Below are 13,539 nucleotides of genomic sequence, written 5' to 3'. Positions count from 1 at the left end.
TTTGCTGCATTGCTCACAAAGATTAAAATTGTAGTAGAACTGCCCAGTCACATACTTTTATGTTATGTTCATTTAGATGTTACATGGGCAGGGATGCAAAACCATGCTCAGAAGTGTCCCTAACCTCTGTTTGCCAGAAGCTGAGAATGGGCAACGGGGAACGATTACTTGATTACCTATACTGTTCATTCCCTCTAAAGCACCTGGCATTGGCCAGTGTCAAAAGACAGGATACTGGGCTAGATTAACCATTGGTCTGACTCAGTATAGCTGTTCTGATGCCATCACTAATACTCAAGCATCACTTTCCACACAAGATGCAAGGCAGTAGAGAACAGGGCCAGTATATGTATTAAGCTTTGATTTTAATTTAGAAAACTGGGGGAAAAGAGGATGAAACTCCACTGGAGTTTTTCATTTATGCCTCTGGTAAATCTGGCCACATACTCTCCAAAATGATTGCTAGGCAGAAGAAATATCTGCCAGGATGGCATTATTATTTGATATAATAGGGTTAACTGTTAATTAGTAACACTAGCCATCTGATTAAGCATTAATAGGGTTGATTAATAATTAAGTGGATGATCATTAAATAATAATACAAAGTAATTAATTTGATCAAATAATAATAACTCTGCATTGGGAGCTGCACCCAACACGTAAATTAACACGTGGTTCCCGCTTTCGGAACCCAAGTCCAGCTCTGCCCCTGAGAAGCCAACAGCCCAGAGCCTGCCAGCCCCTCTCGGGACTCTCCGCTCCCTCGCCAGCCCCATTCGGAAATCTTCGGCAGCCTCGAGTCTACCACTCCGTCGGGAAACTATTCGGGCGCACCCGCTAGCGCCTTTCGGAAATCTTCGGAAACGCGGGGCCGCTTTCGGCTCTCCGGGAGGCGGGCACTCGCGGCGTCGCAGTCCAATCAGAGGCGAGCCCGCCTGCGGCTCCCTTGCAGCCACGCGCTGCTCTCACTGCACGAAGGTGGCGTCGCTTCACTTTCTCTGCGTGATGTGCACATTCGCTCGGGAAATGAATCCCCAGGCTCTGCCCTGCCAAGAGAGGAGATGAGCCCGACGGGTACGGAGAAACTCCTTGCCCAGTTCGTGGAAGCGGCGCAGGCGGATTCAGCTGTCCTTAAGGAAGCGGCAGGAGGAGGTGGGGCAGCCGGCGGAGTGAGCCTCACTTTGCTCGCCCCAGTGAGGAGGCCGTGATAACCGTTGGGAGGGCCGGTGCGTGCCGCTTGTGGCCGCGTGAGGAGAAGTGGTGCGCAGGTACTAACAGTTATTCTCCCGCTGATAGCGAGGCGGGAGGAGCCTGCTTGGGGTTACCCGCCGCCTGCAGTCAGATGCCAGTGGGTCCCCTGCCTCGGTTGGGGCTTATGCACCCTAGTCCTGGAGAAATGGAGGCGGGTGGCTGCCTGAGCTGGGTGAAGGGGAGAGGCCTAGGGCTGCGCAGCGGGTTGTAGGGAATGGGGTCTGGCAGTGCTAGCAAGCGCGGGGGGCACTCTGTTCACTGGGGTAGAGCAAACAGGGAGGAGCCCGGGGTAGGGACGCGTGGGTCACGAGCCCTGTGGGTGAGGGGACGGCGAATCCCTAGGGCTAAGTAGGAGTGGTACTGTGGGTGGGGAGCTCCTAGTGTGGGGAGGGGGCTGCTAGGGCTGGGGCAGGGGAGCTCCTGGCGGGGGCACTAGGGCTATGGCCTACGGAGAGGGATTGGGGCCAGAACAGGGAACAGGCTGGGTGCTGCAGGGAAATTGGAGGGGATGAAATGTAAATAAATTCTGTTCCAGAGGGGAGTATTTTTTTGCAAGGCTGCCTCTTCCAAGGATCTTCTGATATTAGGGATTGCTTCTCAGAGGGAGATTCTGAGCTGAACAAATAACTAATACAGGTCGGGTTACCATATTTCAACAGTCAAAAAAGAGGATTGGGAGGGGAGTCCTGCCCTAGCCCTGCCCTTCCCATTTCCTGCCCTCTGACTGCCCCTTTCAGAGGCTCCAACCTCCTGGCTCCTTGTCCCCTGACTGCCCCCTCCTGGGACCCCTGCCCCTAACTGCCCCCCAGGACCCAACCCCCTACCTAAGCCTCCCTGTTCCTTATCCCCTGGCTGCCCCGTCCTGAGACCCCGCTCTAACTGCTCTCAAAGGACCCTACTCCCCTATCTGTCCCTTGACTGCCCAGACCCTTATCCACACCCCTGCCCCCAGACAGACCCCCGGGACTCCCAGGCCTATCCTGTGGCACGCTGGGAACAGAGGAGGTGATCTGAAGCTGCAGGGGGAGAAGAGGGGGGAAGCAGAGGCTCTGGCTGCCAGAGCCCCATGCGAGTGGCTCAGTCCAGCCGGCCGCCCTGTCAGTTGTACTGAACTCTCTGGGGGGGGGGGGGGTCTGGAAACCTGAACGTTTTTAGATATTTACAAATTTTAACCCCAAAGGCTGGACATGTCTGGGAGAATCTGGACAAATGGTAACCCTAAATTACTAATACATTAGAATACTAGCAGACTGTGTTTATAAAGTGCCTGACTGCTATGATGATGGATGATATATTAGTTAATACCATGCTTTTTAAGGAGACTAATATGGGGCATTGCAGCTGCTCGGTTTAAAAAACACCTGGATTTGTAAGCCATTTTTCAGTAAGCCTGAAAATTATTTAAAAGTTATTTGTTGAGTACTGACTTACAATTGAGTAAAGTGTTTTATGCTGTCATATACTCCACTTCTTCTGTGAATTCTGGTATATAGACTATGCAGTTGCCAATTGAAAATTTTCTTTTCTATCCAAGCTTACAAATTCATAGTTACATATCATAAAGAGAACTAGGGCTGTTCAGTGTAACTTAGCCGTATGTCACTCTTGGAAGCAGTTGGACGTGTTTGAGAAACCAGTCAAAATTCTGTGCAATGTTCAGTATATTCCTTACTCAACCGTGCCAATTTCAGTCTTGCTCAGAAGTGCTTTGCTTGTTTTAACTTTTTTGCAAAATTTTAAAATGTTCTCTAACAGGTTTTTTTGTTTGTTTTTTTTGTTTTTTATGGGAGTAGTTTGCGGAAGCTATCATCCGAGTTGCCTAAACCATAACTTTTCACACAAAATAAATAAAATCCATTGCTTATTGTTTAGACCAGGGATGGGCAACCTTCGGCCTGTGGCCCGCCAGGGTAAGCCCCCTGGCTGGCCAGGCCAGTTTGTTTACCTGCCGCGTCCGCAGGTTCGGCCATTCGTGGCTCCCATTGGCTGCAATTTGCCGTTCCAGGCCAATGGAGGCTGCGAGAAGTTGCATCCAGCACATCCCTTGTCCCACACTGCTTCCCGCAGCCCCCATTGGCCTGGAATGGCGAACTGTGGCCAGTGGGAGTCATGATTGGTTGAACCTGCAGATGCGGCAGGTGAACAAACCAGCCCGGCCCGGCAGGGGGCTTACTGCTGGCCGAAGGTTGCCGATCCCTGGTTCAGACGCGTAAGCATGCATAACTTTACTTAGTCAGACTTAGTTGCAGTGATTTCAGTTCAGTCGTGTTGCTAAAGTTACACGTGTTTAAATGTTTGTAGGATTGCATCAAAGCACAGCTGTATAATACATTACTGAGAATTCTGGCGGCTGCCAGCACCTTTACTAAGGTAGGGATCCCCTTTGTGGCAACAGAAAATATCTTAAAAAAAAAAAAAAAAAAAGTAGTGTAAACAGGGCCCTAGAGCACAATGGCTGGGCTAATCTAGCTAAATTAATCTTTCTCTTATACTGAACAAGAGACCAAAAAAACCCAAAACAACCTCTGCTAAAAATTATACTGTCATGAAAAAACTGAGGATTGTATCCTATAACTATAGCTGGTTTTTTTTGTTTTTTTTTAGAAAACACAATGACTGGAAGAGCTAGAGCTAGAGCGAGAGGAAGAGCTCGTGGCCAGCAAATGGCTGTACCTCCTGTAGGAGCAGCTTCTGTGAGTATTCATTTTTCAGATCCAGATCCAGCGCATCTATATTTTTAAATATTAAAATTCAGAGTTGTCTGCTTCCCATATAGTTGTATATGTATCAAGGGCTTCATTTCAAATCAAACCTGTTTTTGCCTCACATGACTGATAAGCAAATGCACTGCCACAGTAAAGGTGGTATATTCCTTTAAAGCTTTGTGGGTGTAGTGCTTAACTTCATAGATAGGAATTGCTTTCCATGAGGACAGGTAGGCTCCCTCAGATGTCTGAGTTTGAGTGCTGTATTCAGCAGTATATGGAACACAGAAGATGCTGCCTCCTGATGAGTTGGACTAAAATATATATACATGGTTATTCTAAAATGTGTTAGATATAAAAGGCTTCCTTTCTGCAAAGTCAACTGCCTTTTTCCCTGTAGTTTTTGTGGTATTTTCTGTAGTATCTTTGGGGACCAGGAGTTGCATTTCATGTTCCTCAGATTGCAATAATTGCAGGAGCTTTTTTTTTTTTTTTTTTTTTTTTTAAGAGGACTTGGGGAGCAGCTTGAAGCCAGCTTCAGTTAACCAGTGATCGTTAGATACAGCACCTCTATATGCAGAATAATCATGCCATTTCTGTAGTGTTTTCCAAACTGAATGAGTAATTTTACTGAATAACTTTTTGGTAACTTAGGTTAATATGTCACTCTATATTAAATAACCATCATAGGAACTTGGCTGTGCAGTAGACAGTCTAGTGACTTCATTTGATAGTACAGGGTTTTTTGTGATATCAGTGAGTGCTGTTCCTAAGTGTAGTGGACTTTGCAGGGTCAGCAGCCACCTAGCTATGTGCAACCTAGACCTTTGCAACCTCAACCTCAACCTCAACCACAGCCACCATCAGAGGGAGAATTTGTTGGCCGTGGACGACAAAGAGGAGCTCCTATTGTTCCACAAGGTGAGATGGAGGGGATCAGGAAGTGAAGGTTATTGCCAACAGAACAAGTATTTAGAAGACTTAATGATTTAACTAAGATAATTAAATATATATTCAGGATGGCATTTCTGATTGATTTTTCTTCAAAATCAGATTAATAACTAGTTAAATCTGAAGTATGGAATTTTCTGACGTGTTCTCATAATGGCACATTATTCCTCAGACAGCTTGAACTTTGATGGAGCTAGATAAAGAAAGCAAAGTTTATTGTTGAGTCCTGCTTATTCTACAGCCGGGCTCTAGTTATCTTTGCTGTCATAGAATTAATATTCCTGAGTGTATCTTTTTACTTTTGGCAAATGGTGGGGATTGAAAGCTCTGTATAAGAAGCTGTTTTTCAGAGCACATGGTTTTAATTGGTTTTGCCAGTTGAGAGTTTTTCATAGCATATATCGGGACTGGAAGGGACCTCAGGAGGTCATCTACTCCAACCTCCTACTCAAAGCAGGACCAATCCCCAGACAGATTTTTGCCTCAGATCCCTAAATGTCCCCTTCAGGGATTTAATTTATAACCCTGGGTTTAGCAGGCCAATGCTCAAACCACTGATCTATTCCCTCCCTGCAGATTGGAATTTCTTTTGATTAGGAAATGGAATATATTTACATATCTTGTTTTACCTGTTCCATTTTTTTCTATCCTGAATTATTAGTAAATACTAGGGCTGTCAAACAGTTAAAAAATTAATCATGGTTAATCACAAGATTAAAAAAATAGTTGCAATTAATCTCATTTTTAATCGGTCTGGAGTAGCTTGGCTGGGGCGGCTCCATGGGGGAGGGGGAAGGAGCAGCAGTGGAGCAGGACAGCAGGGAGAGGGGCACCCCTGCCCTGGAGGCATGCAGCGGCACCACATGAGCATGGCACCCTGAGTGGTGGCCCCCTTGCCAACCCCTAAGGCTGGATCTGTCCAGCAGGGAGGGGATGGTGCAGGCGTTGTGTGGGGGAGTGGGGACGCTGGGCTCCTCTCTCCCCCTGGCAGGTTTTTAACCAGCTCTACCAAATTGCTCTCATACTATGGGATAGGGTCATGAGGTGTGTGATTTAAAGCTTGTTAAAAATAAACCATTAATTTGTTTTGAGTTAATCACATGCGTTAACTGCCATTAATTGATTGCCTTAGTAAATACTTACATTAGGATAGTGTTTTAAGTGCACAAGTTACCATATGACTTTCTTTCAGCATTGCTTGGTTGAGGAGGAGGGTAGAAATGATGCAACACACTTCTAGAACCACTACAGTTTCTTCTCTTTGACAGCTTGCACATGCAACTATAGTTGTAATAACTATACAAGTTAGATTGAAATTCTTTTAAAGTGTTACTGAATTTAGGAGTTAACACTTGATCTCTATATATGCCACCAAAAGAGGTTGATGTAGCCAGTTTGATATCACTGCTCAAAGAGGTTCATGCTCTTCAGATTCCAGATGTATGCTCGTTCCAAGGAGATCTTAAGGTGTACTAGTACTACACAAAGCAGGCTTATTTTGCTGCGTACAGAAAGAAGAAAGTGGTAACACATTGGCTCCAGGTAGATACTGCATAAGGACCTGGAAGTACAGCCAATCTAATAACGACCCATGAGCCTTCAGGCAATTACACCACAAGATAAAGGAGTTCTTATAATAGTAGAATGGATCTACCTCAGTTCAGGGGGCCCCCAGACACCTGCCATATTTCTCTGAATGAGTTTTGAGTTTATAGTATGAGTGCAGACATAATTTGAAAACTCAAGTTACAAGTAATTTTTTTTCTTTAAATATTTTGTTGAAATGCAATGGGTAACAGGAAAAAAATCTGAGAACCTAGTTTGAAATTTGGCATTTTTCACAACTGAAATTAAGTTGTAACAAATAGTACTAAATCCCAAATAAAATAATGAAGATGTTGAAAATTGGGATTTAAATTATATCTAGCTCTCTTCATTGCTATTTGAACTCTATGTAATACCTGTCTCAGTCTAACCCGTAGCCCTGTAATACTTTTAGAGTTGTAAAATACATCTCAAATAGCTACAGATTTTTTTTATAATGCCATTGTTCTGAGAGTTGAGGCAACCTTGAGGCTCTTTCAGATTGTGCTATGGCAACTGCACTGGCTTCTTCTGTTCAAGGTTCAGTTCTTAAAAGTCCTCAGCATTCTTTTGTTTGTATTTCACATTGTAATGGTTTAATAAACTGGTTAATTTTATCATGATTTATATTCATTTCCCCTCTCCCCAAAATTCCAGGACATGATATTTCAGTTGGTTTTCAGGAACTGTCATTAGCAGATAGGGGTGGACGTCGCAGAGATTTCTATGACCTTGGGGTAAATACACGGCAAGCCATAGAACATGTTAAAGACTCAAAAACAGGTAAGTTAAAATTGTGGTTTCAAATATAAAATATGCTTGTAGAAATATAGCGTACTATTTACTATTGGCTTTGTCTCAACTGTTGTTAAACTAGGATTATTTATATTTCAGTAGCGCCTAGAAGGCCAAATCAGGGACCAGGACTTCATTGTGTTAGGAATGGTGTAAAAGATGGGGGTAGAAATAGTAGAAAAAAGTGACGTTGCTCCAAAGGGTTTTAAATTTTAAGTGTTTCAGCAGGAACAAGACATTTTCATTTGAGGATACCACTGTTGGTTCTATTCCATATTTTTGTTGCACATTTATTGAGGGTCTCTTTTAGCTAAAAACTTGACAGTCATTTATTGAAATTAAATCACCCCGACTTGCTTGTTTAGTTTTTCTCTTGATTCTCTACAAGTTGTAGTTTCAAGGGGGCTATCTAAAATGTGCTTCTCTCCCCTGGTAACTTCTGCAAACTTTTCCAGATTATTAAACTTCAGTTACGTGCAAGGGGTCACTTTTAGTATTCCTCTGCTACTAGTTAATAGGTGCATGTTGACTTGATATTCTTAACAAATCTAATTGTCCAGATTTCTTTCTAATGTTCAGTTTTGACCTGAATGGACTGTAATGTTTAAAGTTGACTATGCCCTGAATTGTCTCTTCATATTTGTAAGCATCCTTTACTTCTGGGGGAATTCTGTGCCACTGCCCACTCAAATAATTCATGTCCCCCACAGGTTCTTCTCCAACCCACTGCAGAAAATACATTCCACTGGGGAGGCACTGCTGTTACACCTTTTTGCTCACCAAAGACTGCTGTGGTGCCAAAAGAGGGGGCAGCGGCTCAATGGTGGAGCAGCGAGCAAGAGAGGGAGGGGGCAGTTGGCTGCCTTCCTCACAGTGCCTTGTCTGCAGGGCCAGATGAGGAGGCACAGTATATGGGGAGGATGAACAGAGCGGGGCACACAAGACTGTTTGGGGGGTTAAAGACTGGGGTTCAGAAGGTCTAATGGGGTGGACAGACATGGGAGCTAATGGAGTGACCGCATTGAGCCAGGGCCTGAATGGAAGTGGAGGTGCAGGAATATGTGGGGATGGGTAGAGGAGGGATGCAAGGATTAGGGTGAAGATCAGGAACACACAGAGACAGATGCAAATGTGCCTGAGAGGCTAGGGGTCAGCCAGCATCTGCATGGGAGATGCTCCCTAACAATTCCCCCCCCCCCAAGTGCCCCCCCCCCCCGAAACCTGTTTCATCTTTATCCTGCCCACACTCAACAACCCTCCAGGTTCGATCCCAGGCTCCTTCCCAGGAATTACGTCCCTCTCCCTCAGCTCCTCTGTTACCCCTGACTCCCCCAAGCCTTTGCACTGCTTTTTCTTCTGTAAGAAGGCTTGGACAGGAATCTATACACTGGGGTCTCAAACATGCGACAGAGTTATTTGCTGCAGCCTGGCAAGCCCCCCCCCCCCCCGGGTACTCTCCCGGAGTTATTTCCTGTGGCTGCCAAGCTCTCCCCACCCCCCTCCCCCTGCATACCACATTCCTGCTCCTCTGCCTACCCCCAGGCGCTTCCTGCTGCCAAACAACTGTTTGCCGGCACGCAGTGCTTTCCAGGAGGGAGGGGGGAGGAGTGGGAGCGTGTGCTTAGGGAAGGAGGCCTGGCGTAAAAGTTCTTTATCCTTTATTGGGTCTTCAGAGAACACTTAAGACTTGCTTCTACAGGTCCCAATTTGTACGAAATTCATACTCCAGATGTACACATTAAGAGTCCCAAATAAGTCTCCTTTGTGGAAAGAGCCATTGAAAACTGCCAATTGGGTGGCTTGAGAAGGGTAAATTGCCGCGGTCATCCAAACCTAGGTTTTCAAAGCATTATTTAATTAGAGGATACATATGACAATTCTGCCTTAGCAAACAAAGCAGGTTGGGTAAGAGAGCATCTGTTAGCTATGTACCCCTTCTTTCGTGGGTAACATTAGGCAGTTGCAGGCTGCACTGGTAGTCTAAATTTCCTCTTAGAAGCTGATTCTTGAAGGGGTTTACACTAGTGACAGAAACTTAACTACTAGTGGTGGACTAATCTTGTTTATATTGCGGGTTTTCCTCAAGCACTAGAGGAGCGTAAATAAATGGTACAGTACTGAAGGAAAATTGGGCTTGCCTTATTAATGAATCTGAGCAGACACAGTGAAATTGAAATGCAACAACATATACTTCCTTACACATCAGTTTAATTTAAAATGCGTAGCTAATATGTGGTACTTACTGCCATGTTGTGTTGAGTCAGAGTTTAGTAAGTGCAAAAATAAACTGGCATCTTGAGTAGATTAAAATATGCAGTTACACTGATAAACACTTGTGAAATAAGCCAACAACTAACTGCTTGGGGTAAGGAAGGGATGTCCACTATGGACAAGTTGTAATTGTTTACAGGAGCTCTAGCATCTTTCTCTGAAGCACCTACAGTCTACTTTAAGTGATGCAATACCAGACTGGATGCTGTTCTTATTCTATATGGCACTTCTGCAGTAGGTGATAGGATTATAGAATCTCTGGAAATTTGACACTAGGAGCCACCTGCTGGATGTGTCTGAAAGAGGACTTGCATGGTTTCCATAGTTGTTAGAGTTGAAACAGTTCAGAAAAAGTTTAAAAATTAAATTTTGGGGTGGATTGTCTCTATTTAAAAGTTGCAAAGTTGTTGAAATGCTGTACTTTGAAAAACTTAGTTTTATAACTAGCTATTTTTTTTTTCATTTTAGGTACTTCAGGTACCACAATAAGATTAAGTACGAACCATTTTCGGTTGACATCTCGTCCACAATGGGCTTTATATCAATACCATATTGACTATAATCCTCAGATGGAAGCTCGGCGTCTTCGCTCAGCTTTACTTTTTCAGCATGAAGAGTTTATTGGGAGGACACATGCATTTGATGGAACAATATTATTCTTACCAAAAAAACTAGAAAATAAGGTGTGTGTGTGTGTGTATGAAATGGTGCTAGATTCTATTTGAGTTTTATTCTTGCATAGTACTTTCTTTCTTTTTGGGGTGAAACTCTATGAAATATGAGTAGGATTGCTATAAAATATGCAGCTTTTAATTAGGTTGAGTTTCCGAGAGTTAATTATTTGACTTGAAGTGGGAACTTGATGGGCTAATGAAACTCAAATCATACTAACCCACACCCAAATTCTTCAGGCCCAAATAATCTTGTTTTCCTGCATGGAGATAATGGAGTTTGAAGGTACTGAACAAAAAGAGCATCTTGAAGTCTTAATACTGATTGCTCTGGTGCCTGTCCAGCCTACAAGCCTGGTCTTCTTGTAATAAGCAAAAAACTTGCGTACACTCAGCACCAAACCACCTTCTTCTAAGCCTTCTGGGTATTGCCACCTCTTGGCTCAGTACAGCCACAGTGATGCCAATACTTCAGTTCTGTCCAGTCTGGCTTCAATACAGTCTGTCCACTCTCAGCTTTACTGGCACTGACTGTCCTGGTGCTCAAAGAACTGGTACTGACTGTGCCTTTGACTACTGTTTGTTACTGTCCCTGTCATTATTGATGTTTTCTCTCTGTACTGTTGATGCTACAGGCAGGTAGGGCAGCTAAGAATTTAATGACACCCTGACTCTCAGTTGCTTTTTTTCCCTCAGCTTGGTGGGTGGTAGTCAGGAGTACTGGTACAGACTTTGGTGCATAAGTCACTCAGTATGGGAGAAATCGTCTGAGGTTATTCCTCTAGCTACTCCATCTGATACCACCCTGCCTTCACTAGACGATTATTCATTTTCATCTTCTGAGTCAGCCAGGAGCAGGGAGGAATCTCCATTACCATACTTGGGCTATAGACACTCGTCTCCGATAACTCCTTGATGGGATTCCAGGGTGGAGTTTTAACACTCTCTAGGCATAGATCTCATTCTAGGGATATTCTTCCAGGGAGTCCACGCTGCTGGCCTCTAGTGACATAGGCTGGCCAACCTACCTTGGCTTTATTGGGTACCCTGGGCCTTTCCTGTCCCTACAGAACAACCTCAGCCACAGTTCAGGCATAGATGCCAACGTTTCCAAGCACTGGTGAGTGCTCCTGCCCCGACTCCACCACGGCTCGGCTCTGCTCTGTTCCCTCCCTCCCTGCCCATATTGGACTCCTTCCCGAAATCCCTTCCCTGGCCCTGCCTCTTCTCTGAGCGTGCTGCACCTCCCCCTTGTCTGCTGGAGCTGGGGGAGAAGTGGCACGCTCAAGGGAGGAGGCAGAGGTGAGCTGGGGCAGGAGTGGGTAGGGCACTGCTTTCCTCTGTGGGTGCTCCAGCCCTGGAACACCCACAGAGTCGGAGCCTGTGAGTTGAGACCTGGGTTGCCTCAACCTCAGCCTTCAAAGGAGGTTCTCTCCACTCAACTACCCTCAAAGCCTCCAGTTTCCAAGGTGCAGCCTGAGGAGGAGCTAGAAGATGACCAGCACAAGATGCAGCTGCATTTATCATCTTTGTCAGTGGGTGAGGTAGTTGGGCTGATTGTAATCCATCCTTATCTGCAGACTACAAAGCATTCCAAGAGTTGACAAGGAGAACAGCTACAGCTTTAGAGCTGTCTCTGGAGGTCATTCAGGAGAGTGATATACAGTCCTGGAGTCCTTACACTGCGCTGTCCCTGGTCAAGTGGTGCACCCTATATATAAGGGGCTGTAGGATCCCACCAATGTACTATGGAAAACTCTTGACTCTATAGCACCCACCCTGAATAAGGCTATCAGGTTCTGGCATAAGGATTCAAACAGTTTTTTTTCCTATGCTGGGGTCCTGGTAATAATGGCATCCAGTGATGGACTTGACAGGGTGAGCAAAAATCTACTCCCAGGGATGAAGGGGAAAAAAAACTGGGATTGCTTGAAAGGACGTTACTTGACTGTGAAGATAGCTAGTTATCAGGTGATTGTTGCAGAATACAATTTTATTGAGTAAAACTCTTAGAGGAGCTAATTGAAGAGCTCAAGTCTGTTGTGGCCAAGGGCTAGCTTGTCTCCAGAACATCTCTTCTGTCAGTTCTCAATGGACTAGAAAAAGCAGCGTGATCTGTGGTCACAGCCATTGTAATGAGAAGGTCGTTGTGGTTAACACTTTGGGTATCCCTAAGAAAGTGGAGACAACTATTCAGGACCTTCCCCTTGAGGGAGATAACCTTCTTAGTAGTAAGACAGACAAGGCCTTGCACACCCTTAAAGACTCTTGTGCAGCCATATGTATTTGGGCATGTATGTACTTTCACTCAAAAGGAAGCAGTATAGGTTTCACCTTTACTACCAGTCACATTCTTATGCACCAAGGCAGCCTGAACAGGCAAGGAATAGGCATAAATTCCCAAGTCAGAGGTAGCTATCTGTTCCTGCCTCAGTAATCTCTCACCAGCAGCAGTCATCTAAACAGTAGATTTGACTGCCTCCTCAGGAACAGAGTTTTTTGTTCAAAACTCATTTGGGAAGCATTTGTACCATTTCTGCAGTGTCTGAAATACCATCACCTCAAATCGCTGGATGTGGAATTGGGATACACCGCACAATTTCAGTCTCTGCCCTTAACCATTCCTATTCAGGGACCCCCCGCCCCGCTCACCAGATTGCATTGTTTCAAGAAGTGCTGGCTCTTCTCAGTCTTGGTGCTATCAAGGTGCCACCTTCCCACAACATCAGGAAAAGGGTTTTATTCTTGTGACTTATCTTCAGAAATAAAGGGGTGGTGGTGGTGGTGAAGGCCCATTCTACATTTGAGAGACCTGAACATCTAAATAAAAAAAGGAAGTTTTTTAGGATGGTGTGCCTGGCCTCCCTCATTCCTTCCCTCAACCTGAATGACAGGTACACTGCTGTCAATCTGCAGGACACTTATTTTCATGTGGCCATTCTATCCTGCCACAGAAAATGCCTTATATTCACAGTAGGGGAAAATACCATTACCTATATACACTTTTACTGTTTGAGCTATCATTAATACTTCAGGGTTTCACTAAGTGTGTGGCAGTACTAGCAGTTTATCTAAGGCATGTGAGCATCCAGGAATTCCCTTATCTGTGTGACTGGTTAATCTGTGGCTGCGTCTGCCAGCAATTCACAGGGAATACTTGTCAGATCCAGTGTCTTTTTCAGTCACTTGGAACAGAAAATAAAAAGGGACAAATCCTTATTGACTCTGGGGCAGGGAATTGAATTCATAAGATTTTCACAACTTGATAACTGCAACCACTTACTTTCCTCAGGAGAGATTTTATTCCCTCT

The 13,539-nt window shown here is 44.8% G+C and overlaps 1 protein-coding gene across 4 annotated transcripts in view; it reads left to right on the top strand.

The window, feature by feature from the left end:
- Nucleotides 1-989: 989 nt before the first annotated feature.
- PIWIL1 (piwi like RNA-mediated gene silencing 1) overlaps nt 990-13,539 on the top strand; it is a 58,928-nt gene continuing 46,378 nt past the window's right edge. For 3 of the 4 annotated variants that reach the window (XM_050923508.1, XM_050923507.1, XM_050923504.1), the window contains exons 1-6: nt 1,799-1,887; nt 3,553-3,621; nt 3,856-3,944; nt 4,748-4,877; nt 7,149-7,274; nt 10,026-10,240. In XM_050923508.1, coding sequence (XP_050779465.1) covers nt 3,864-3,944; nt 4,748-4,877; nt 7,149-7,274; nt 10,026-10,240 — 552 coding nt within the window. In that variant the 5' untranslated portion in view covers nt 1,799-1,887; nt 3,553-3,621; nt 3,856-3,863. Of the gene's footprint in view, nt 1,269-1,798; nt 1,888-3,552; nt 3,622-3,855; nt 3,945-4,747; nt 4,878-7,148; nt 7,275-10,025; nt 10,241-13,539 lie in introns of those variants that run through there. The other variant, XM_050923505.1, reaches the window with a different exon arrangement.

Source organism: Gopherus flavomarginatus, chromosome 15, assembly GCF_025201925.1.
Source record: "Gopherus flavomarginatus isolate rGopFla2 chromosome 15, rGopFla2.mat.asm, whole genome shotgun sequence".
Taxonomy (NCBI): domain Eukaryota; kingdom Metazoa; phylum Chordata; order Testudines; family Testudinidae; genus Gopherus; species Gopherus flavomarginatus.
This window is presented reverse-complemented; position numbering and strand designations above follow the sequence as displayed.